At 33.4% G+C, this 24,827-nt stretch overlaps 2 protein-coding genes across 2 annotated transcripts; both read right to left on the reverse strand.

Moving 5' to 3' along the window:
- Positions 1-425: 425 nt before the first annotated feature.
- Positions 426-5,660, reverse strand: LOC132751097 (uncharacterized). The gene is made up of 2 exons (XM_060741209.1): positions 5,588-5,660; positions 426-2,172 (listed from the first exon to the last, which is right to left on the reverse strand). Exon 2 carries the CDS (start codon positions 2,163-2,165, stop codon positions 1,311-1,313), a length of 855 nt encoding a protein of 284 aa, XP_060597192.1. The 5' UTR covers positions 2,166-2,172; positions 5,588-5,660; the 3' UTR covers positions 426-1,310.
- A 5,172-nt stretch (positions 5,661-10,832) lies between these two features.
- Positions 10,833-12,336, reverse strand: LOC132751096 (E3 ubiquitin-protein ligase TRIM33-like). Its single transcript, XM_060741208.1, has 2 exons — positions 11,751-12,336; positions 10,833-11,293 (listed from the first exon to the last, which is right to left on the reverse strand). The coding sequence occupies exons 1-2, from the start codon at positions 12,334-12,336 to the stop codon at positions 10,833-10,835; spliced, it is 1,047 nt and encodes a 348-aa protein (XP_060597191.1).
- Positions 12,337-24,827: the final 12,491 nt, after the last annotated feature.

The raw sequence follows: 24,827 nt of genomic DNA on the forward strand, positions 1-24,827 counted from the left end.
TCGTGGGATTTCGAAGGAACTTCACAGGAGTGTTATAACCATCCCTAGTTGTGCATATCGCTGGTACATTCCGCTTCGCTGCACGAAATGGCCGCCGGAACTTTCAATAGAAAAATCATGTCCAATTTTCATAGGTCAAACTGCTGGCGGGATTTCGACCAAACTTCACAGGAGTGATCGTACCATACCTAGCTAGTTGTGGGAGACATTTGTTGTGGTGACAAAAGCCCTTTTAGTTCGAAGTTTAAGTAAACATGATTTGACAAAATACATTTATATCTCAGTCACACACAAAGACAGATGTTTAATCATACAATATTATATTTGTCTCCACTATAACTATGCAGTCACTAATACTTTTAAACTATACAGTATTTTTATGTTTCTACTGTTTTTTTAAACAAGAAGCATTGGTTACTGACTTTTATTAATGTAATCTGAATAAATATAAGTGTGACAAATTCTAAAAGTACAAAATCTTGGAAACAGGACAAGTATGTATCATAAAATGTAAACAGTGAGTTTAAAGAAGTAACAAAAGTTGTTGTTTTTTAGCTTGTCTGTTTTGAAAAGACAACAAAGGAAAAAAAACGAACTATTGCGATAGCTGCATAATGTTGTCAACCTGTCATCAAGGTTCAATTGATAGACTTGGCATCAATTAGAAAGGCATTATTCTTAAAACAACATATTTGGAAATATGCCCTTGTCAAAATTGCTAATTTAAAAATATGTAAAATATCAACATGCAAATTCAATACTTGATTGACATGACAATACACAGTTGCATGAATAGGGTCATTCTGAAAGCAAAATATTTAGGAGGAATATCCTTTTTATCATAGAATATTAATACAAATTGATCATTGATAATCATTGCCCTTATCAGACATGGGGCATTATCCATGAAAGCAAAATATTTAAGATTTATATAACTTTTTAACATCAACTATTTATAAACAACGGTCGTTGATAATCATTGCCCTTATCAGATATGGGGCATTAGCCATGAAAGCAATATTTTTAGGATTTATGTCCCTTCTTAACATAGAATATTTATAAACATTAGTCATTGGTAATCATTGTCAATTCTCAGTGTTACCCTAGTAGTTTCCTTGTTACACACAAAAACATTTATAAGAATACAAGAAAAGGATGCATTTATTCTCATAACAAAAGGATTTACCTAACAAAAGTTCTGACATGAAAATATCTTGCTAAATTTTTCATCATACTTTCACTTTAAGAAGAATAAATGATGAATTTAATAAATGCTGACATTGTTTAATTAAATAAGTCTCTGTTCAAGTCTATTGCAGGTTAAATATCTGAAGAAAGTTAATGCACCGTCCATTTGCAGCATCACAACTGGCATAGAGCTTCTTTGTAATTCCACACCAACATACTGCCGATGATTTAGTCAGTTTGTGTATCAAAACCTGTCCTTCAGAGCAGTCTCCTGATTTCTCTTCTATTACATTTCTCCCATGGTCACTCACAAAGACAGTACCATCATCTGACAGTGACATTCCCATAGGGTGACTCATATCACCATAACTATCCATCACATCACCCTGCCAGTTTAATCTTGATATTGTCTTCATGTCCCAGTCAGATACATAGATTGAACTTTTGTTACATGTAATATACCAGGGTAATTGAAAAATATTTTTTCCATCAATTGTTTTCAAGATAGTGCCGTTCATATCAAGAATTTGAAATTTTGCAGGATAACAAAATGACACAATAAGTTTACCTTGGAAGCAGCTAATACCATTACACTCTCCATCGACCTTCAGTGTGTGCTTCTTGATAAGTTTGTTTGATGAGATTGATATAAACTGCATTGCTTGTTTGTAAGGAAGTGTGACAGCAACTTCAGTATTGGTTACTTGTGTGATATCCCATGGTATACCATCTAGTTGTAGTTGATCAGACACAGATTGACTGTTGGTATCCACCATCTTTACAGCATTGTTATTGAAGTCAGTGATGATTAGAAGTTCAGGAGTCAGCAGAGTCATTCCTGTGATCTTGCATGATGTGTTATCTTGTGATGTATTTACACAGATAACTCCCTCATGTGAAATTTCTCTAGACCTTAATTGTACAGATTGACATTCTGTTTTTAAAGATTTTTGTGTCATGTTTTCTGGGACTGCCATGTTTTACCTAAAATGTATAATATTTTTCAAATGTTCTTTAGTGAATACATAAAACTCGATATTAACAGATGACTTATTTCTATGATTTTTTTGTAGTTCATGAAAATATTCAAGCAATTATGATTTGTTCATTTCATACTTCTGACTTCTTGCCCCCAGACTTTGCGAAGAAGAAAATGGTGGGGAGATAGAGATAGTCTTGTTCCGTCCGTCCGTAACACTTTCGTGTCGGGTACATAACTAAGTCATTTATTAAAAAAAATGAAATAACTTGGCACAGATGTTTCTTATAATAAGACGATGTGTCATCCACATCGTGTCCGGTCCACAACTTATTTATCCACGAAGGGATTTCCAAAATACATGACACAAATGTACACAATAAAAAGACAATATGTAATGCGCACCAACCATTCGCTTTCCTTCAAGGTCAAGGTCACACTTGGAGGTCAAAGTTTAACGTTGTTACAAGATATATTTTATGTCGAGTCCAAATTACTTGGCACAAATGTTTACAATAATAAGACGATGTGTCGTGCAAAACACGCAAACCCCTACCTGTATGTAATAGAGTATATTTTATTTCTGGTTCATACCTTTTTCATCCATGAAGGGATTTTGACAATATGTTTACAATAATAAGACGACATGTCATGCGCAACACCCAGACACTTCCTCAAAGGTCAAAGGCACACTTGGATGTCAAAGCTTAAAATAGGCTGTTACAGGGTATGATGCAAAATCTGGCCAAAGCAAAAAATGTCATTGGTGAATCGCCGGCATACATTGGTCAGTGAAAAAGTTACGGACTTGACACAAAGTATACCCTGTAACATTGATTTTTTATTTGTCACATTTGTGGCTTTGAAATAGTGATAACAACTATACAAATGTATATTTGTTGACACATACACAGAAGCTAATGACTTTACTGTGACTTTCATATGCAGATCTAAATGTTGCACTAAAAGGGGGAGGTTGGTAACACTGTTACAAATTCTTGTTTTAATTGTGATGACAGTTGTTTGTATGATATGCAATTTTATAATGCATTTATTCCGCCACTTCTTGGTATAGATTTGTCTTTGTTTGTCCATCTATCATGCTAGTTGTCCTGCTGGTTTGCTGTCTAAATCAGTGGAAAGTAGGGGCATCGGCATCGTATGTTTATATTCATTAAATAAAGTTACTGTTTTGTTAAATATTTCGAGATTGTTTAAATATTTGTATTACTGACACAGTACATGCTTGTTATTGAAATATATTGTGCAATCCAATGAGATGTTCTATTCATAATTAGTCCTCTACTGGTTAAACCGGAGTAGACTTTGCCTTTTGTCCTTTTGTCAGTCCTAACTGTCTTTCTGCCAAAACTTGATCCTCTGAAAACCCTTAAAGAACATGTATGTTAATGAAACTTTGCATTTGGATAGATGGCAGTATAGAGATTGTGCATGCATGTCTTTTTGTCTTCATATATTGCAAAAACTTGTTGCTAGACAACATACAGACTGATAATTTGGGAAATATAACAAGTCAAAACGTGGATTGATGGCTTTATGGATATTATGTAGTCATTTCTTTTTCTTTCTATTTATATTTTCTGTTTGCTATGACAAAAGTTGACATAAAATGAGATGTAATGATATGGCGATTAACTGATACATTGAGATGCAGTGTCAGGCAATACGTATCGCAATATTTTTTTTTTAACATTTGTCACCATTTAATCAAAATATATTTTTACGCATTTTGACTTTTTCAAGCCTGTTAATATGTCAAAAACTTTATGAACTGCGGCTGCATTTCTTAATCTAGAAAAACAATACTACGGAAACCAATTGAGGCCGTTTTGAGTTAAATGTTAGAACTTAGATCTTAGAACTTAGCTCTTAGAACCTAGAGGTTCCGGAAAGGCGGGTACACGCCATATTAACTTCAAGCTCTTCAATGTTTAATTAGCTTTTGTATGTGTTCTACTGTTTTTAGGACTGTTGAATGTCCGTCGTCTGTTACCCGTCCTCATTTAGTTGTCACATTTTTGCCGTAATTGTCACCAAACTCATGTTGTTTGTACCAAACATTGCTCTGAAGACCATAGCAGATGAAAAACTAGGTCACAAGAGAAAAGATAGTAAATTCTTAACACTCTTAAGGTCAAAATAACCTAGAAATCAGACAGAAAGTAAAGTGTTTTGATGATTTCTTATTCAAGTCACATGGGGTCAAAAACCAGGTAATACATTCAAAATATGGAAAAACCTTGTTAGCAACTCTAGCGGTAACATTTTCAGCCTAACTGTCCTAGAGAAATTGGTCAGAAAGGTTGTTGGATTTCTGGTTTAAGTTTGAATTAAGGTCATTTGGGTTCAATACTAGGTCACAAAGCACAAATACGAAAAACGTTTTATCTCTCTGGAGGTTGTTTCGGTCCAAATATACTGGGAGATCAGAAAGGTTGTTTGAATGATTTTAACTCTATTTCGAAGAAAGGTCATCTGGTGTCAAAAACTAGGTCAAACAGTCTAGATATGGACAAATCTTGTCACTCTAGAGGATACATTTTAAGCCCAAATATATTGACATTTATTTGAAAGCTTGTGAAGAAGATTTCCAAGTCAGGTTTGTATATAGGTTAGAAAATAGGCCACACAGCCCAAATATAATATAACCTTATTAATACTCTAGAGGTAATATTAAGTATCTTACCATCCTAGAAATTGGCCAGAAAGGGTTCTTTTATGATTTCTGGCTGAAGTTTGAATATGGGTTACAGTTGCATAGCCCAAATTTTGGGAAAATCAGATCACAATATTTTCAGCAATTTTCTATCACAAAATTTTCAGCAATTTTCTATCACAATATTTTCAGCAGTTTTCTTTATTTCCCAAAATTGCTAATGGACAGTTTCACAAATTGAAGATGGACCAGAGTTTATTTTAGATGTTTAGTCAGTTTTGGGCCACTAAAAATCTACTGCAAACAGTATTTTATTAATATTATTAAACTTATAACTGTACACATGATTCTTCAAAGAAAATTTTGCATTATTTTAATATTTAGAAATGAACAATAGACAATACTTTTTAGGTATCTGGAGCACGCGAAAACATAATTATGTAAAGAGGAATAATTTACACAATATTATAGCATTTGCTCAATTTTTGCAAATATGGATATGTTTAAAAGGCATGTGAAATGATATAGTCCAGAAGCCTCTCTATATCAAAATTTATCAGAGGCTCGCATAATATAATTTTATTCAACTCGTGCAATAAATTCAGTATAGAACTTACACTCATTCAATATCCTCTATGTATTTAGCATCCTTTTTTAAAGCATGATATAGTCATGATGTTGTTGTCTTTGCAATACAGAGTTTTTTTTTGTAGACAGTAAGATATTTTATAAAATTATTGTACCTTGAAATATTAATCCTCAAATTGTTTTACAAGCTTCAGATTGTCCTGTTGACTTTGATACTGATATTTACACTGATAATATATTGCAAAGTTTAAAGTTTAATCTGAAAGATATCAGTAAATTATTTTAAGTACATGTTTACAATTTGTTTAATGTTTGAGGATTTAGCAAACATGCTGTGTTTTAAACTACAGTGGCACAGAGATGACATATATTCGTTTTCATTTATCTTGTGCGTATGAGATACAATGCGGTGCGCACGAGTTACTTAGTTGTGCTCACGAGTTACTAAAAGTCAAATGTACCAGTTACTAAGTCTAGCGCAGTTGTTTCCACTCTTTATCTTTTGAACCGATAGAAAGAAATTAAAATTATTTTGCAGAAGTGTTACTTATAATGTGTTTCGGCCCGGGCTTCCTGAGATCAAAATTGGTCCCGTCCAGAGCATTACTTGATTTATATGGACTTGTATTGGAAAACAAATTTATGTTCCATTTTGTGAAACTACAATGTCAAGATATTTAGCATGTAACATTGCCCTATTGACTTTAATAAACTGGCTCATGATTCAATATTGGCCCACCCTTAGAGTCACTTTATTTATAAAGAGGAAAAACACACCTTGGACCTGTGTTAAACTTTGATTGCTACAGCTAAGATAATTGGCATGTAACATCACTTTGTGGATCACAAAATTACTCGCATTAATCACGCCCCTTGAATCAATATTGGACCCATCCTGGGAGTCATTTAGATATATTTTGTGTAGGAAAACACATTTTTGGCCGGGTTGCACTGGTGCAAACCCGGGTTATAGTAAGGTGAATGTTGGGCGGCGGGCGGCCGGGCGGGCGGGGAAAAATTTTCGTAACAGTTTTCTCAGCAACTACTTATTACAGCCATTTGATACTTGGTATACAATATCAACACATGGTCCCATACTGTGGGATTCGATTTCAGGTCTGTCGCTCATCTACTTCCTGTTTGCTGACTTAGTAAAATTTTCTACAGTAATAGTCAATAGTAGGAAATTTTCGTAACAGTTTTCTCAGCAACTGCTAATTATAGCCTTTTGATATTTGGTGTACAGCATCAACACATGGTCCCATACTGTGGGATTCAATTTCAGGTCTGTCGCTCATCTACTTCCTGTTTGCTGACTTAGTTAAATTTTCAACATTAATGGTCAATAGTAAGAAATTTTCGTAACAGTTTTCTCAGCAACTACTTATCACAGCCTTTTGATATTTGGTATACAGCATCAGCACATGGTATCATATCGTGGGATTTGATTTCAGGTCTGTCGCTCATCCACTTCCTGTTTGCCGATTTAGTTAAATTTTGACATAATTAATGATCAATAGATAGTAGGAAATTTTCTTAACAGTTTTCTCAACAACTTCTTACCACAGCCTCTTGATATGTGGTTCAAAGCATTGACATGACTGTGGTCCCATATTGTGGGATTCCATTTCAGGTCTGATGCTCATTATTTTCAGGTTTACCAATTAACTAAGTTAAATTTTCAACATCAATGGTCAAACAGTGGTAGAAAATTTAAGTAACATCACAGCCTTATGATATTTTGTACACATATGCAACCCGGCCTTTTCTGTCTTTGACCCATTTTTTTATTTTGTTGGGACTACAATGCCTAGAGTTTAGATATTCGAAATGTTGCATTGCCTTTTTTGGCCTCTACAAGACAGGTAGTAATTATGTCCCTGAATTGGATTAATGTTGATATAATCTTATATGATAAAACACATTTCAGTCCTATTTTGTGAAACTACAATCCCAAGAACTAAGATACCTAGCAAAATGTTGCCTTTAACTAAAAAAAAGGTATTCACTTCAAACTTGATATTTATGATGTACCAAGGGCTGAGGTTAGTCTTTTCAGTATATTTGCAGAATTATTACCCTTTTGATGTTGATTTTACAGAACCGTATGGCACTGAGAAAAGTGGATCGCTCTGTCCACGGACAGATCTTAAAATTACCAAGTCATGAAGTTTTTGAATTTCATGAATTTGTACGATCAAAATATACGTATATTTAAGTTCTTTTTTAAAATAGGTGTAATACAATAATTATGCTGTTGCCTTTATAAGAGTGTAATTTTTCTAGACATTTAAGAAATTAAATAAAAATAGTGTACCTTGAAAAATAAGTCCTTAGTTTTTCTCGCAGGTTTCAAATGCAAATACTTTGTTGTTGATGCTGGATTTGTGGACTTTGATATTGGTATTAACATCCCTGATTACGACAACTATTACATTGTACAGTTTAAAGTTTAAACATTAACGATTATCAATTATTTATATAGGTAATAAAATGCCTATTGTGCGAGAGTCTATGAAATGTAGGTGTTGTGTTTTTGAATTAGTATTTTAACTATTTAGATTATAAATAAATTCTTTAATGTTTTTTTTTTTGTTGTTGTTGTTTAAACTTGATTTCACTAAGTAGGAGGATCATAATATAAATTGTATTGAGAAAATGATATAAAAGCGGTTTCAAATCATTCAATTACAGCATTGACAACAGAATGATTTAGACCTCCCGACTTGTATTTTCAACATTGTTTTCAGCTTTACATTGTTACGGTTTTTGGTGGAATAATTGTAAGACTTACATTAAAAAATTGAATGTTAATCAATATTTTATCAATTACAATCACTTTTGGGTACACACATGGAGGTAGGAAAGTGGCTTATCAGTAATACTGGTCAGTCTTTCAAGTCATCACTGAAGCATGTAAAAATCTAAGACATGGTCTAGAGATGAAAACGCATAAATGATCAAATAGTTCAGATTAATTGGTTGTGTATGTGTGATCTCAAAAGTGATTGAGATTGATAAAATACAGTACAACCTCTTGAAGACAAAGATGTAAGTTGTTGTTGAGAGATGCTGCCCGAGAAAAGGTATATTAAGTGTTCAGTCTTATTTTAGAAAAATTTAAATACTGTTATTGTAAAATGGTATTTGCTTTGAAGAGGAAAACTGTGAACAGGTTGCACTGTATTTAGAGATATACATTTAAGTCCTATAACGATCAACAGATTTCAGCAAAATATATACTGGGAGAGCATAAGTGTTGCACACACATCCCTTGTTGTAAAATGTTTTTTGTTTGTTTTTTTTTGTCTGAAGAGGTATAGAGATACAGTCTAACCTGTGCAGGAATAATCCTATAGGGATACTAAACAGTTGGCTTTTAAAATAAATGGTCTTCATTTTGATGTGACTTTGTTCTGCTTAAACTAAATATAGGTTCATACAGAGATGATCTTTAACACAATTTTGACTGTATATTCTTAACTTGCACATTTCTCAAGAGATACCAGCTGGACCTTTTCAGAACTACAGTATAACTCAAACACTGATTGCCCACACTCTCGAACTAGATCTTATGGTACCTTCGGCAGAAATCCTGCATTTTTGGCTATTATACTAATGACTGAAAATATAAGTAAACATGATATAAAAAAAAAATGTATTTGGGGGATTCAAAATGCTCATCAAACATAATAATTATACCCCAAAACAAAAGGCCACTTTAACACTATCTCCATTAATGGCCTTTGTTGACAAGTTTGACTGCATATTGAAAATCACTCTTTTTTGTATAAGACAAAGTGGCAGTAAAATTTGTGGGCTGACATGTTCAAGAACCTCATATTGCTATATGAATAAAACCTGTTGGACAAAAGTCAGACAGGTAAATCTTACATAATTGCGTATGGAGACACGTCTGAATATGTGTGCAGTGTATATTTCACTTTCATCATGGTCATGATGACAATAATGACCTGATACTGATAACAGTTTAAAAGTATGTATCGGGTGCGTCTGTGACCCAATGGTTTGGGTTGTTAACTTCAAACCAATTGCCCCTGACGGCTTTTGGTTCGAATCCCAGTAGAGACTTTGAGGAAGCTATCCAGCGAGTTTCCAGCTAGTTGTCCGGACTACTCCTCTTATACCGCACATATAATTTCAATGAAACTTTACAGGATTGATCGATAGCTCAATTTCTTATGCATTTTACACGAGTTTTCGAGTTACAGGAGTTTTGGCTGAGCTTTGGTCCTTAAATTTGCCATGTATATGATTTTTGTGTTGCCTGTTACACAGTAGCTGCAACATGCAATTGGCTGTCATAAGGCGACTCATGTGATCACTAATCGCTCTTGTTTATCATATAGTATATTGTCTCCACTATACCTTCATAGTCACTGATACTTTAAACCCATATACATATAGTATTCTTAAATTATGATTCAACTTATTGATTTTTAACAAACAACAAGCAGCTTTTTCTAACTTTTATTGATGTAATCTGTTTATAGTAATAGTACAAAATCTTGTGAACAGGGCAGGTATTATAATATAAAATGTAAACAGTGCATTTGATGATTACAGAGAAAGGTACTTTTAAAATAAGAGATGGATGTTTTTACTACAGTCAAATTAATAATGTAAACAACCGAAAGTTGTCATTTCAGCTTGCCTTTTTTTTGTGAAGAAAATTCAAGCTATTTAGATTGTTAAATTGTAGTCGTTGTTGCAATCAAGGCATAGTTGATAGATTGCACATTATTAGAAGGGCAATTAATTCCTTAAAGCTATATTTTTAGTTATTCCTCATTTTTACCTTTGTCAAAATAGCTTATTAAGTAGAATGATTTCAAAACTGTGAATAATAACAACATGAAACTTAAAAACTTGATTGTAATTACAATGCACAGTTGTATAACAAGAGACATTATCGATGAGAACATTTATTTAGGAATTATGTCCATTGGTTATTGATGGCTGTTGCCTTGAACACGCGTTAAAATGCTGGAGGTGCTTATGATATTCCATGTATTACAAGCAAGACTCTTAGTAGTTTCCTAGTTTCTCACCAAACCTTATATAAGAATACAACAAAGGGATTGCTTAAATCATTCATCCTTAGCACAGAAGAAAACATGTGTCTTGCTATTTTTTCAAAAGAATGGGTGATGCAAGTTTTTTTTACTATTTAAGATATATTTTATATTGTTTACATCGTTTAATTTAATTTAACTAAGTCTATGTTCAGATCTATGACAGGTTATAGATGAGAACGTAGATGCCATGTGTTTTACCCCAAGCATAACAGCTATAATACAGCTTCTTTGTTTTTCCACACCAACACACAGCCCTTGGTCTAATCAGATCCTTCAGCACCACCTTTCCTGAAGAACAGTCTCATGATATATCTTCTATAACATTTCTCTCCTGACAACACACAAACACAGTACCATCATCTGACAGTGACATTCCACTAGGCATTCTTATACAATTATAACTACCTACCATATCACCTTGCCAATTTAATCTTGTCACTGTCTTCATGCTACAGTCAGATACATAGATAGAACTTCTGTTACATATGATAAAGCATGGATCTTTGAAAATATTTTTTCTATCAATAGTTGTTAGTACAGTGCCATTCACATCAAGGATTTGAAGTTTTGTAGGATTAAGAAATGACACAATAAGTTTACCTTGATAATAGCTTATACCATTACAGTTTCCATCAACCTTCACAGTGTGCTTCTTTATAAGTTTGTTTGAGAAGATTGATATAAACTGTATTGTTTGTAAGTAAGGTAGTATGACAGCAAGTTCAGTACTGGCTACTGTGGTGATATCCCATGGTCTTTCATCTAGTTGTAGTTGATCAGACTCAGATTAACTGCTGATATCAACCATTTTTACAGCATTGTTATAGCAGTCAATGATGTTCAGGAGTCAGCAGAGTCATTCCTGTTATACAGCATTCCCTTTTATCTTTTGATGTTTTCACACAGATATCTCCCTCATGTGAAGATTGTCTAGACTTTATTTGTACAGGTTGACAGTCTTTTATTTAAAGTGTGTCAATGTACCCAGTGACTTCTCTGTTTTAAACACATTTATTATTACATCATTTGATTGAAAGTTGTGCTCTTTGATATTGAATGATGACAGTATTAATAGGTTTCCCTCCATATCATTGATTACTTTCTTTGCAAGTTTTAAATCAATGAAGAGTTTGTCAGCTTGTTTTGTTGTGTTGAGTTGTTTGATTTTGTCTGATGATTTTTTCAAATATTTGGTTATATCTTTACATATTTCTTCTACTGCTTTCAGATGTTTGTTGTTGTTTTTTTTGTTCTATGACTTTAGATGCATTTTCAACCTGTCTCTCAAGTTCATCTAGTCTTTGGTTGATTTCTTGGCGGAACTTTTTAATGTCAACTAATGCCTCTTTGAGAAAATCGTTTAAAATCTGTTGGCATTTGTCAGAAGTGTTATTTCTTGCCTTGAAGATAACTTGATACTCTTTGCTGTCTATTATATCACCAGAAATGTCTGGTATATAGTTGACATTGCAGGAAGTAGCTTGATGTTCAAGGGTAACACAAACACTGCAGAGAAATTCTGTATGATCATTACAGTAGAACTTGATCATTTCTTTTGGATGTTTACGACACGGCAAGGTCAAGTCATCTGACAGGCCTGTGTGAATGGATGTTGAGGGTTGCTGCAAAACTTTAGGCATACTTGTTGCATCGAGAAGCGTATGCTGTTTGGAAAGCCTATTTATCTGATGGGCTTTAAAGCATGTATGGCAAATGTGTTCTTTACAGTCAGTGCAGTAACCATGGGCAGGGAGTCTAGTTCCTTCCTCGTCACAGTAAACTTGAAGATCTTCATCCGATGCCATGGATGTTGTTGATGATGAAAATTGTTTTTATGCTTTCTTTCTTGAGACTGCCATATTTTACCTAAAATGTTTTATAAATGTTACTCTGTATTGCATGTTTGTAAAATGTCCTTTAGTGAATACATAAAACTAAAGATTCAAAGATGATTTGAAACAAAGGCAAAGTATAATTAATTTCTATTATGACCTTTTTTGTGGTTAAAAGTTATGCTGGAAAAATATTCAAGCAATTATACATTTTTCATTTCATATTTTTGTCTTTATAGGTGGGCCTCAATACAACATTTGTAACATAATTTTTATTTTGCCTTCCTTCGGAGGAGAGGTGTTATATTGCTTTCAGTCCATTGGTTGGTCGGTCAGTCTGTCGATCCATAAACCAAACCTTTTCCAGTCAATAACATTAGAACACCTTGGCCTTTGAACTCAAACATTTTATGGAGATTGGTCATGACCAGCAGATGTTTTTGAGGTCACTAGGTTAAAGGTCAATATCATATTGACGTCGACTTTTATTTACTTGGCTTTAAATTTGAATATGTATGGTGTCTGTGGCTGAGTGGTAAATGTTGTTGACTTCAAACGACTTGCCAATCATCATTGTAGTTTAGGCATGCTAAAACATCTAATAAACTTTGATCGAGCTCAGGCCATTTGTACCTATCGAGTAGTACAACAACTGTACCTTAGTGACCACCCCTTATTTCTCGGATCATCATTTGTGATCATGCAGTTTGAAAAGCCAAATAAATCCAGTAAAGGTATTCTTAGATAAATGATTTATAAAATTTGCTTTGGTTGATATTAAACTTCAATACATGTGTGATGCACATTTAAAGTCCAAAGTAGTAATAAATAACAAATTGTCATTAGGTAGACATACATATTTCACAAACATTTCTTGTATATCATTCAGTGCGATTTGTGATAATTTTGTTTATGCTTATTTTTATGAAAATTTTAAAAATGCATTTAAAAGAATTATATTATTGTGAAGTGAGCAAAGAAAATACTCCTATTAACACATTACAAACAGCGCGTGCAATACATGTCAATTAATAAAAACAGGTCAAAATAAGCAAAAATAGTCCTTATTGCGTTATATATTAGTAAGACAGAAGAGATATCGTGATACATACTGCAACATCAATCCTTAATACCACACAACATGTTAATTATTAATTGAATCTTACATATTATTATGACTTGTTGCCATATATTTTTGTCAGATAATTCTTTACGGCAATGTGTCCATTTACTTAATTACTACTAAACATGAGCGAAACAAAATAGTTTTCTTTAAATGTTGTTAAGTTTACTGTTTGTGCTTTGAAATAAATATCTTTTAGTTAGATTATATGTTTTTCTTTGTACACTATCATTTTGTTATTGTGACCACTATAAATCAATTTTATTTCAATTTGAATAAAGTCGTAACCCAACGCAAATGAAAATTACTATGTACTGTGGTATATTTTGTCAGAGTGATAACGTACCACAACATCGCTTATACACAGTATTGTAATATGTTACTTCAGTCATAGAAATTGCAGACGGTGTAGTTGATCATCATATATTTTATATAAAAAAATCATGAAATATAACCCTTCCGACCAACAACTTAAAAACTTTTTGAAAAAAAATGGAAAAAGACTTATTGAATTTGAAATCTGAAGAATTTTGAAACAAATTGGTTGAACATTTATTTGGAGCTTTGCATTATGGCCCTACTGGCCTTTGATGACTTTTAGTAAAAGTCACAATGACCCGACCATTAATTGGCTGGTCATATGGGGTAGGGCATACATCTTTTATATATCTTGTCATTTTGATATCGCTAAATTTGATAATGGACAGTTCAAGAAATGAAAAGTGAACTGGAAGTTATTGGTTCATAAAAATCTAGCGCAAACAGTATTTTATGTAAGTTAAACTTATAACTGTACACATTATGATTAAGAGTATTTTAAACATAATTGTAATATTTAGATATGAAGAATGAACAATATGTCCTTATTTCATTTTATAGTATCCTCAAAAATAATTAAAAAGTGAAACCAAATAATACTTCAAAATTTTGTTAATTTAGATTAATATTGAAATTTTAAACGTGTACTGATCATATAAAGTGAAATCATAAAGGGGAAACTCCCAGAATGGAAAGGAATTAATGTAAGTGCTTTGCTTGTTTTCCAATCTATATACATATATGTTGTGATGTAAAATGATACATGCTTGTAAATTTGCTAAATACAATATGTTTAAACTAAAGTATCCACCTATGCAAAACATATGAACGGAATAACAAATTATACAATGATATAATGTGTACAATTTTTGGCCAAGTTGCACAGGTGCAAACCTTATTTATAGTAAGGGTGAATGTCGGGCAGCAGGCGGGCAGGGAAGCATTTTCGTAAGAGTTTTCTCAGTAACTACTTTTCACAGCCTCATGAATTTTGGCATACATCATTGACACGTGATCCCATTTACATTTGGATTCTATTTCAGGTCTGTCGCTCATCCACTTCCTGTTTTTCGACTTAATTATATTTTTCAACATTAATGGTCAATAGTAGGAAACTGTCGTAACAGTTTTTTCAGTTAACTACTTATCACAGCCTTTTGATATTTGGCATACAGCATTAACGTGTGATCTGATTTGTGGGATTTGATTTCACGTCTGTCACTCACCCTCTTTCTGTTTACTGTGCTAGTTAATTTTCCACATTTTTGGTCAATGGTAAAGTTTTTTCGTAACATTAGCCTCATGAATGATATTTGGTATAAAAACACAACCTGCCTTTTCTGTCTTTGACCCATTGTTAGCTCCTATTTTCAAAGAAAAAAGTTGAGTAACTTCATGACCCTCTCGTCAGCATTAACATTGACATAGACATTAGTTAACCTTTAAGTTAAGGTCCATTTTTTGACGGTTTGCACAGCTGCAAACCCGGGTTATAGTACGGTTAATGTCGGATGGGCGGCGGGCGGGCGGGGAGAACAGTTTTCTCAGCAACTCCTTATCACAGCCTCTTAATATTTGGCATACAGTATTGACATGTGGTCCCAAACTGTAGGATCTGTTTCAGATCTTTCACTCATTCACTTCCTGTTTAACGACTTAGTTAAATTTTCGACATTAATCGTCAATGGTAGTAAATTTTCGCAACAGTTTTCTCAGCAACTACTTATCACAGCTTCTTAATATTTGGCATACAACATTGACAAGTAGTCCCACACTGTGGGATTTAATTTCAGACTGTTTGTTGCTCATCCAGTTCCTGTTTACCGACTTAGATAAATTTTCGGCATTAATGATCATTGGTATTTGGCATACAGCATCGACACGTAGTCGCATACCGTTGTATTTAATTTCAGGTCTGTCGCTCATCCACTTCCTGTTTACTTACTTTATAGTTAAATTTTGGACATTAATTATCAATGGAAGAACAGTTTCGTAACAGTTTTCTCAGCAACTACTTATCACAGCCTTTTGATATTTGGCATACTGCATTGACATGTAAACCCATACCGTGAGATTCGATTTCAGGTCTGTTGCTTATCCACTTCCTGTTTACCGACTCAGTTAAATTTCCGACATTAAAGGTCCGTGGTAATTTTTGTAGCATCACAGCATCATGATATTTGGTATTCAAATGCAACCCGGTATTTTCTGTCTTTGACCCATTGTCTCAGAAATACAATGGCTTATTATTCATTTCAAACTTGGTGTACTTTTTATTGTCATGAAAAAACACCATAACTTTTCAAAAGGGCAGATAATCCTAATTTGTTTTTATAAGTAAAAATGTATTTACTTTAAACTTGCGATTCTTGTAGACTATCAAGGGCAGGTAAGTCTGCTAATCACATTTGCAGAATTATATTCTTTCTTTTCTATGCTGATTTTATTGAACTATATATATATTATAAAGCAGCACTCTTTCTCATTAACCAGATAGAAAAATCCGTAAATGTTACTAAAAATAGCCGAACTTCTTTTCATATTCCTACGCACCAACAGAAGGGGAGTAATACAGCATAACTTTATAATATAAACAGATAGGTGTTACTTCCCTTGTCATGATAGAAAGAACGACAATCAAATAAGATGAAACTAGAACTGTGTCTAAAGGACACGGATGCCCCCACTGACAACATATATGTGATATATATAGTGAAAAAAATCAACAAAGGGCCATAATTCTGTTAAATTTGGTTGCAGAAAAAATTCCTTCCTTTACTTCCGTCTACACATTAAGGTTGTTCATCCCTGCAAGTTTAAGCAAAATCTGCCATCCGGTTTAAGAGGAGTTGCGTTCACAAAATTTCTATATGGTATATAGTGAAAAAAATCTACAAAGGGCCATAATTCTCTTAAATTTGGTCGCGGCAAAAATTCCTTTTTTAACTACCATTTACACATAAAAGTTGTTCATCCCTGGAAGTTTAAGCAAAATCTGCCATCCGGTTTAAGAGGAGTTGCGTTCACAAAATTTCTATATAGAATTTAGTGAAAAAATCAACAAAGGGCCATAATTCTCTTAAATATGGCCGCAGCAAAAATTCGTTCCTTTACTGCCATCTACACATTAAGGTTGTTCATCCCTGAAAGTTTAGGCGAAATCTGCCATCCGGTTTAAGAGGAATTGCGTTCACAAGATTTCGGGACGTACGGACGGACTGCCTGCCGGACGGAAGGACAAGTGCAACGCTATATGCAGCCCACTTTGTGGGGGCATAAAAAGTAAATTTTCGTGTTGGTGACACGAAATGGAGGAAAGGGCAAAATAGTTGATAAATACATCCACTTGGTACCTATGCTATGTATAAGGTACAACTATTCAATGATGGGAAATTTTTGACTCTTGCAAAACATGAAGTGGTAAAAGGTCTTTCTGATTTAATGACGTTCACTTGTGACCTGTACAGCCAATTTATTATTCCAAAAAAGGCAATTCAAGTGCAAACATCCAGCCTGAATCTTCATATATTGATAGCTTGTTTGAAACTCAATCCTGGACACTCTTAACAGCTCAGAACTCTGACATTTCTCTCCCTGAAAAAAGTGATTTACCTTACCAAATTTCAAGAACAACTTATCTTACTACTGGTAAAACAGGATCTAAATTGCCAAATATTTCCCAAAAACTTCAAGGTAACAGGTTTGGACCTCCTCTTGAAATTGAAGATATGAAAATCAACAAACAAGACGAAAAACAATATCACATCAAAGACTCCTTGAAGCGTACCTTGTTGGTTAAAATAAAAATCGCCAAATCCATGAAAACCCTGATAATGAGCTCAATTTGTACCTATGTCAGTTTATTGTCAGAAGAATGGAGATGAATATTAATCTATCTCACTATGAAGTATGATCAACAGTTTTGAAAGATATCTGAAAAGGCACCATTATGATATAAGTTTAGTTAATGGGTATGAATTTGGTAAGCTTCCTGAAGTATTAAAGTGTAATCAAAAAGACTTAAAAAAACAAGACCGTGGCAGTAAACCAAAAGCAGCTGGCACAATCAATGATGACGAAATAGAGCTTCTGTACACCTCAAGACAGTTGGGTACTTCTGCCCCTACTGCACTAATCAACACTCTATGACTGAACAACACTCTACATTTTTGAATGAGAGGTGGTGGCATTGAACACAGATAGCTATGTTGGCGTGATATTACCCTTTGCTTTGACAGTTATCTTGGTAGGCAAGTCAATATTTTATTTATTGTCCGAAAGTCATATAAATACATATTTTAATAGATAAATATTCGCTATAAGTAGGAATATATTTATGTATCATAAAAGAATAGAAAAAGTTTGATAAATACTTTAAATATTCGCTATTGACCAACATATATACACATCCAAGAATGTATGCTACAAATTGAAGTCTACAAAAATATGGTGACAAAAGTCTTTCAACTATGAAGAACAATGAAAGTCCTTTATATCTATATATAGTGACAAATGATGAAAATCCTACATACAATGAAAGATGGTTTCTTTCAAAACCAATAGGAGTTAACAAATTAAACCGAGTATTAAAACGTATGGCAGAAAAGGCAAACCTACGTGATCTCCAATTCAAGCGCCTCTCAAACACAAGTGTCAGAAAACACTTGTGTCAGAAACTTCTGGACAGCATTGTACGCGATACCCATGCTGTACATGTCACTGGACACAAATCCACAATCTTTTAACAATTACAGGATACTTTTCAACAGGCAACAGCATTCTATGTCTAGGATTCTATCTATCACTCGGCCAGACAAGGAGAACATCACTAGACCCAATGAAATTCCTCATGTACAACAGATTTCGCAAACATGTAGTCACAGACACTTTGAGTATAGACTCCGCACTTTTCCGCCCCTGAATATAAAAAAACTAAAAGTATTATCTATGACAAGACTAACTTTTAAATTTTTGCTTATACATGTATTAGTATGAAACGGTTAAGTGTCTAACACGTGAACAAGTTTGAATAGAATTTCATAAAGTTAAAAAAAGTCAGTTCATTCCTGAAGATACCAAGCTTCGAAATGTAAACATAACTGACCTACATATATTTCAAGTATTTATGTTATCGCATGCCATTTATTTTTGGTATAAATCAGTCGATGCATATATTATTTTAATAAATAAATGCATGTTATTATCCGATCGTACCTTTCTTCCAAGCTTTGCACATTTAATTACATTTTCCTAACCGTGTCACATGTTTCTTTACGAATTAATGACGACTGGAATGTTTCCCGAAAATTACAGCGGAAAACTTGCTTGGAAAAAGGAATTCAATCGCAACTACTCGGCCCTTTCCGTCAGTCTTCTTGATTTGGTTTTTTACTGATTAGGGGAAGTAACCGCTGCGGGGATTTTGGTTCTCGGCGTAAATGAAAGCGCAAAACAGTGCCGAAACTCATTCCAGTCGTCTCACATCAAAGGAATATAGATATACCAAAAATTCGAAGACTCAAAACAAAAGAGAGTAGCAAAGTAAGCAAGGAATCAAGATTCAGAACCGAAATCTGGAAAATTGTCTCCATTCATGCCAATTTAGGAGACACCTGTATATCGTGAAGGTAGTCCATTACCTCAGCAGGTTCTTACACCAAGAAATGCTGATTATATTGCCAGAGAGCTTAAACAGGCAAAAATAGTGCAGAAGATAAACCGAGAAGAAAGCGTGAAAAGACACCAAAAGGTGATCTCATTGATAAAGATAAAAACTTGTTGAAAATATAAAGCAGGAAGGATACAAGTTCCCCAACACCAGGAATATCTTCCCCACAGTATCAGAAGCTAGCAGGTAATGAACAAGACAATGAAATTTCCGACATTGAAGTTTGATGGGTTAATTATGCTTGTCATTATGTTAAGTGTACATCAGTGTTTAAGGGATAATTTTTTATAGTTGTATGTCTACTTCTTTGCGTTGGAAAAAGATAAAAGATAAATAATTTTCAATGTTTCACTGATTAAATTTTTATTTCTCATTTTTTAAGAGCATTCAGTCATTGAGCTAAATATAAGATTATATCTGTGATTCAGTGAATAAATTACTTTAGTAATGATATTGCATGTACATGTTATTTATTTTAGATTTTTTTATTATTGTAAACATTAAAGTCTCATATATACAAAGTCATGTTTTTTTAATTATTATATCCCTAAAACATAACATGGAAGAGGGGATACTGGAATGAATGTGTCATGTCTGTCAATGAGACATGTCCACTTTATAAATCCTGTAAGACTGATTTTTTTTTTCAAACTTTGCTGGTATGTAAAACTCAGTAAGGCAGTAGTCAACACTCTTGTAGCAACTATGCAGGCTTAAAGTCATCCTTTATTAAGGTCATGATTCGAACATTTTGTGTCTGCCCTAAAATATGAACTTTTCAACAAAATGATGAATTTCACTTCTTAATACCCTAGCTGTGTCATGGAGGTCATGTTGGGGGTATCAATTTGGCAATCCTTTGTCATGTCCAGTTCAGTTTTAGTTTTATTGTTATGTTTGTATTAGTATTATTTTTGTTGTTTTACGTTAATACGTCTTCCTTTTAAGAAAAAAACCTAGCTATCATGATGGATTGGTTGTTGCCGTGAATTTTTAGCTTTTCTTGCTTCGAAGAAAAAGTCCAGCTATTATGATCACTTTGGAGATGTCGTTGTTGTCATGCAACAACTTTAATGTAGCCCATTGTTCAAACAATTTTTAAGGTAGCAATATGAAATTTGGATTGCCTGCTTATCATGACAAGGCACAGTAGTTTGACAAGGGGCGTAAGGGGATTTTAGAAATATTCCCTGTATGTGCATCCTTTTTGTCTCGGAACAGAAGTCCAAAAGACACTTCAGCGATTTTCTTTAAACATCATACGCATAGCTACTCTTTAAAGTGAATACACTAGCAAAGCATAATTATTGGTACAAGTAAGTGAAAGTACATAAAACAATAATTCTATCTTGCCTACTGTTAGAGTTATTTGCCTTATCAGATTTACTTTAAAAGGTTTGTACAGAGCAAAACTCCTAAAGTACTTGAGAGTTTTTCTTCAATCAAGATACATTGACAAAGCATTTTGAAAGAATGTGCAATTTGCAAGAACAATAACTCTACCTAACTACTTTAAAAGTTATTCCCCTTTTATTAGATTTACTTGAAACCTTTTCATTGCTTTGTTCATTTCCCACTTACTCAAAAATCTTTAGTTAGCATTTTTAATATTTTCTCCCAACACATAAACGGAGGAAAGTACAACCTTTATGTAACTTCTTTATATAGAGGTTATAAAACATGGCTCTTGTTATAATAAATTTCAAACGAACAATAGCCAACGTCCAAGAGGGGGCATCGCTTGACTTTTTAACTTTTTTTGAAAGCAAACAAATAAACGGTTAAAAGAAATCTTTAAAAAGAAAATTAGAGGAAAAAAGTGTTTCCATTTTTTATTTTATTAGGTCTATCTAGTCACACTTGTTGTTTTGTCCAAGTATGATTCCTTTCCATTAATAAATGACATAGTTAAGAAAATAGGCCTATAGTCAAAATTCAATCATCTGACGGTCAAGGTCATTTAAAGGTCAATGTCATATCTACACTATTCCTCATGTCTGTTTAGTCACAAGTGTTGTTTTGTCTTCTTATGACTCAAATGCGTACACATAGAACAAAATTATAACAACTTTGCCAAAATTCATTACTTTGACTTGCCTGTCGTTGTCATTTAAAGGTAAAGGTCAGTTCAACATTAAATATTAAAATAATCCATTGGTTAATTTTAAAGTTACAGCCAATTGTAGTGATAATCAGTGAAAACAAAAATAAGTTGATGGTCAAGGTCATACATGAAACAATGTCAATTTGAGTTCCATAAATAACCTGCCCAAAATGGTGTGTATTGATACGAAATCAATCCATTTATAAATAACAAAGTTACAGCCAGTTACAAAAACAAGAGATTTTCATTACTTTGACCTTAACAGACCAGTTCAATTAAAGGTGTAGGTCACATCTAAATTATTCAATAGGTTTGTTTTATCTTATTAAAAATCAAATCTGTACATAAATAACAAAATTATGGCAATTTAACCAAAATCCAATAATTTGACTGTCAAGGGTCAATGGCATGTAAAGCTCAAGGTGGTCAGTTCAACCTTTTAAAAGGTCTTTTCAAAAAGGTTATTTTGTCAAAATATGAAGTTAATCCATTTATTTGTCAATTATAGCAAAAATCAGCGAATATTCAATTTAACCGTCAAGGCAATTTGAGTTTGATATATACTGAAACAAAAAAGAAACTTTCTCCAAGTTTGAATGTAGATATGTTAGTACAGTTTTTCAATCCTTTTGAAACTCGATTTTTACGTTGAATAAACATATCGGGCTGACCGATTTTGCGAACAAAACGAGTTTTACAAGCTACTACATGTATATAAGTGTGTACATCTAAGTGGTACCCTTGAACAACTGGCACATACTTTGCGAAAGTTTTTTTTTGGTTCAGTATATATGAAGGTCTTATCCTAATTAAAGAGTGTTCTGTTATAATATGAAGTCAATCCATTCAATAATAACAAAGTAATAGCCAGTTACAGCAGAAAAAAAATGAAAATTTCAATAATATGAATTAATGTGTGGTATTTTGGACAGTGGAAACATAGCCTAACACACAAATGTAACACTGGCTACTTCGTGAGTGGAGCAACAAATATCACATGCATGCAAGATGGCACTTGGGATGAGGACCAATCCAAGTGTGGTAAACATTTTATATACATTATTTAACTATTTGACAAATTTCTGATCCGAATATTTTAAATAGTTAAAATGTATCTCAAACGGGAGCAGTGGCCAAGGTGTCTGCCTCTCAACCCAGGGATCGTTGGTTTTTCTTTATCAGTGTTACAACTGTTTCCTCATACAACAGCAGTGATGCAGTCAAGTTGAGAATGGTTCAAAATATCTTCACTCTTCATCACAACATCGCTAAAACTAAATATATTTTATGCATTCATTTGTTGTTCAATTAGTGCAAGGATATGCTAGGTGATAACATTGCATAATTAACAGATAAACTTAGATAGTTTAATTTATATATATATTGTTTTAAACAGAATGCCATTTCATTAAATTTGTTGCTTTGAATCTGTACAATGTATCAGTAAACATGTTTTCTAGACAAGAAAACTTTTGAACAACTCATTAATACATATATATGTTTAATACCGTAGTAACATTAAAGAGAAACAGTTTGCAATATAATTTTTACGTTTAATACAATTGTACTGTTATTCAGTATGCAATCCTCCAAATGCCCAGAGGAATGGTAATTTAAGGGTATCAGCTGATGGCATGTCTCTGAAGTACATGTATTTCTGTGATGAAGGTTATAAAAAAAGTTTGGGGGGTATATAGGAGTCACCCGTTGGTCGGTCAGTCGGTCGGTCCAGACGTCCGTTTCATTTTCCTTGTCCGGAGCATAACTTGAAGTCTTATGGTTGGAATTCAATATATCTACAAACAATAGTCGAGCACATTGAGAGGAAGTGCAGTGCATAAGAACCATAACTCTCACTTGAATAATTAAAGAGTTATTGCCCTTTGTTGCTTTTCTTTGTCCGGGGCATAACTTGAAAGCAACTGGTTGGAATTCAAAATAACTTCATACAATTGTCAAACATAATAAGGGGAAGTGCAGTGCACAAGAACCATAACTCTATCTTAAGTAATTACAGAGTTATTGCCCTTTGTTACTTTTCCATTGATTTTTTTTGTCCTGACCATAACTTGAAGACTAATGATTTGAATTCAATATAACTACATACAATGGTCAAGCACATTGAGAGGAAGTGCAGTGCATAAGAACCATAACTCTAACTTGAATAATTACAGAGTTATTGCCCTTTGTTACTTGCCCTTGTCCAGGGCATAACTTGAAAAACAACTGCTTGGAATTCAAAACAATTTCATACAATTGTCAAACAAAATCAGGGGAAGTGCATTGCACAAGAGCCATAACTCTATCTAAAGTAATTACAGACTTATTGCCCTTTGTTACTTTTCCATTGCTTTCTTTTGTCCGGACCATAACTTGAAGACAAATGGTTAGAATTCAATATAACTTCATACAATGGTCAAGCACATTCAGAGAAATGCAGTGTACAAGAACCGTATTTCCATCTTGACTTAGTATTACAGAGTTATTGCCCTTTGTTACTTTTCCTTGTCCAGAGCATAACTTGAAAACTACTGTTTTGAATTCAATACAACTTCATACAGTTCTCAAAGACATTAAAAGGAAGTGCAGTGCACAAGAGCCATAACTCCATTTTGACAAAAAACAGAGTTACTGCCCTTTTATACTTTTCCTTGTCAGGAGCATAACTTAAAACGTACTGGTTGGCACTCAAAACAACTTCATACAATGGTCAAGCACAATACGAGGAAGTGCAGTGCACAAGAACTATAGCTCTATCTTCAGTATTTATAGAGTTATTGCCCTTTGTTCCTTTTCATTGTCTTTCTGGACTTATTACAGAGTAATTCAATTAAACTTCATCAATGGCCAACCACATTGAAAGGAAATACAACATATATGAACCACAACTATCTTTAATTGCCCACAACCATAACTCTATATTTCAATTCTTTTATAAGGTATTCTGTTACTAGTAACATCCTCTTTTCCGAAGCAGTCTTGTGGGGGTATTAATCACATTCAGTGATAGTTCTAGTTTAGATGAGACAGGCGTGAATACCTGCCACAATGATAGCACTGGATGGCAATATTCCCACCCAAAATGTGATGTTGATAGTTTTTAGCTCGACTTTTTTTTAAGAAAATAGAGGTATTGTTACAGTCATGTTGAACGGTTGCCATTTCAGTCTGCAAACTTTTATCTTGATCACATTAAACTCAAATTACATTGCCTCTTTTATGACATTGACCGTTAAGGTTAAATTATTAAA

Source organism: Ruditapes philippinarum, unplaced genomic scaffold (assembly GCF_026571515.1).
Source record: "Ruditapes philippinarum isolate M1 unplaced genomic scaffold, ASM2657151v2 ctg2809_1_1_1_1, whole genome shotgun sequence".
Taxonomy (NCBI): domain Eukaryota; kingdom Metazoa; phylum Mollusca; class Bivalvia; order Venerida; family Veneridae; genus Ruditapes; species Ruditapes philippinarum.

Bases quoted from the DNA above. Each gene is read 5' to 3' on its own strand.
- LOC132751097 (XM_060741209.1), bottom strand. From the start codon at position 2,165: ATGGCAGTCCCAGAAAACATGACACAAAAATCTTTAAAAACAGAATGT.
- LOC132751096 (XM_060741208.1), bottom strand. From the start codon at position 12,336: ATGGCATCGGATGAAGATCTTCAAGTTTACTGTGACGAGGAAGGAACT. The intron at 11,294-11,750 runs GTAGAAGAAATA...AACTACAACTAG, and splicing joins ACAACAAACATCTGAAAGCA to ATGAAAGACCATGGGATATC.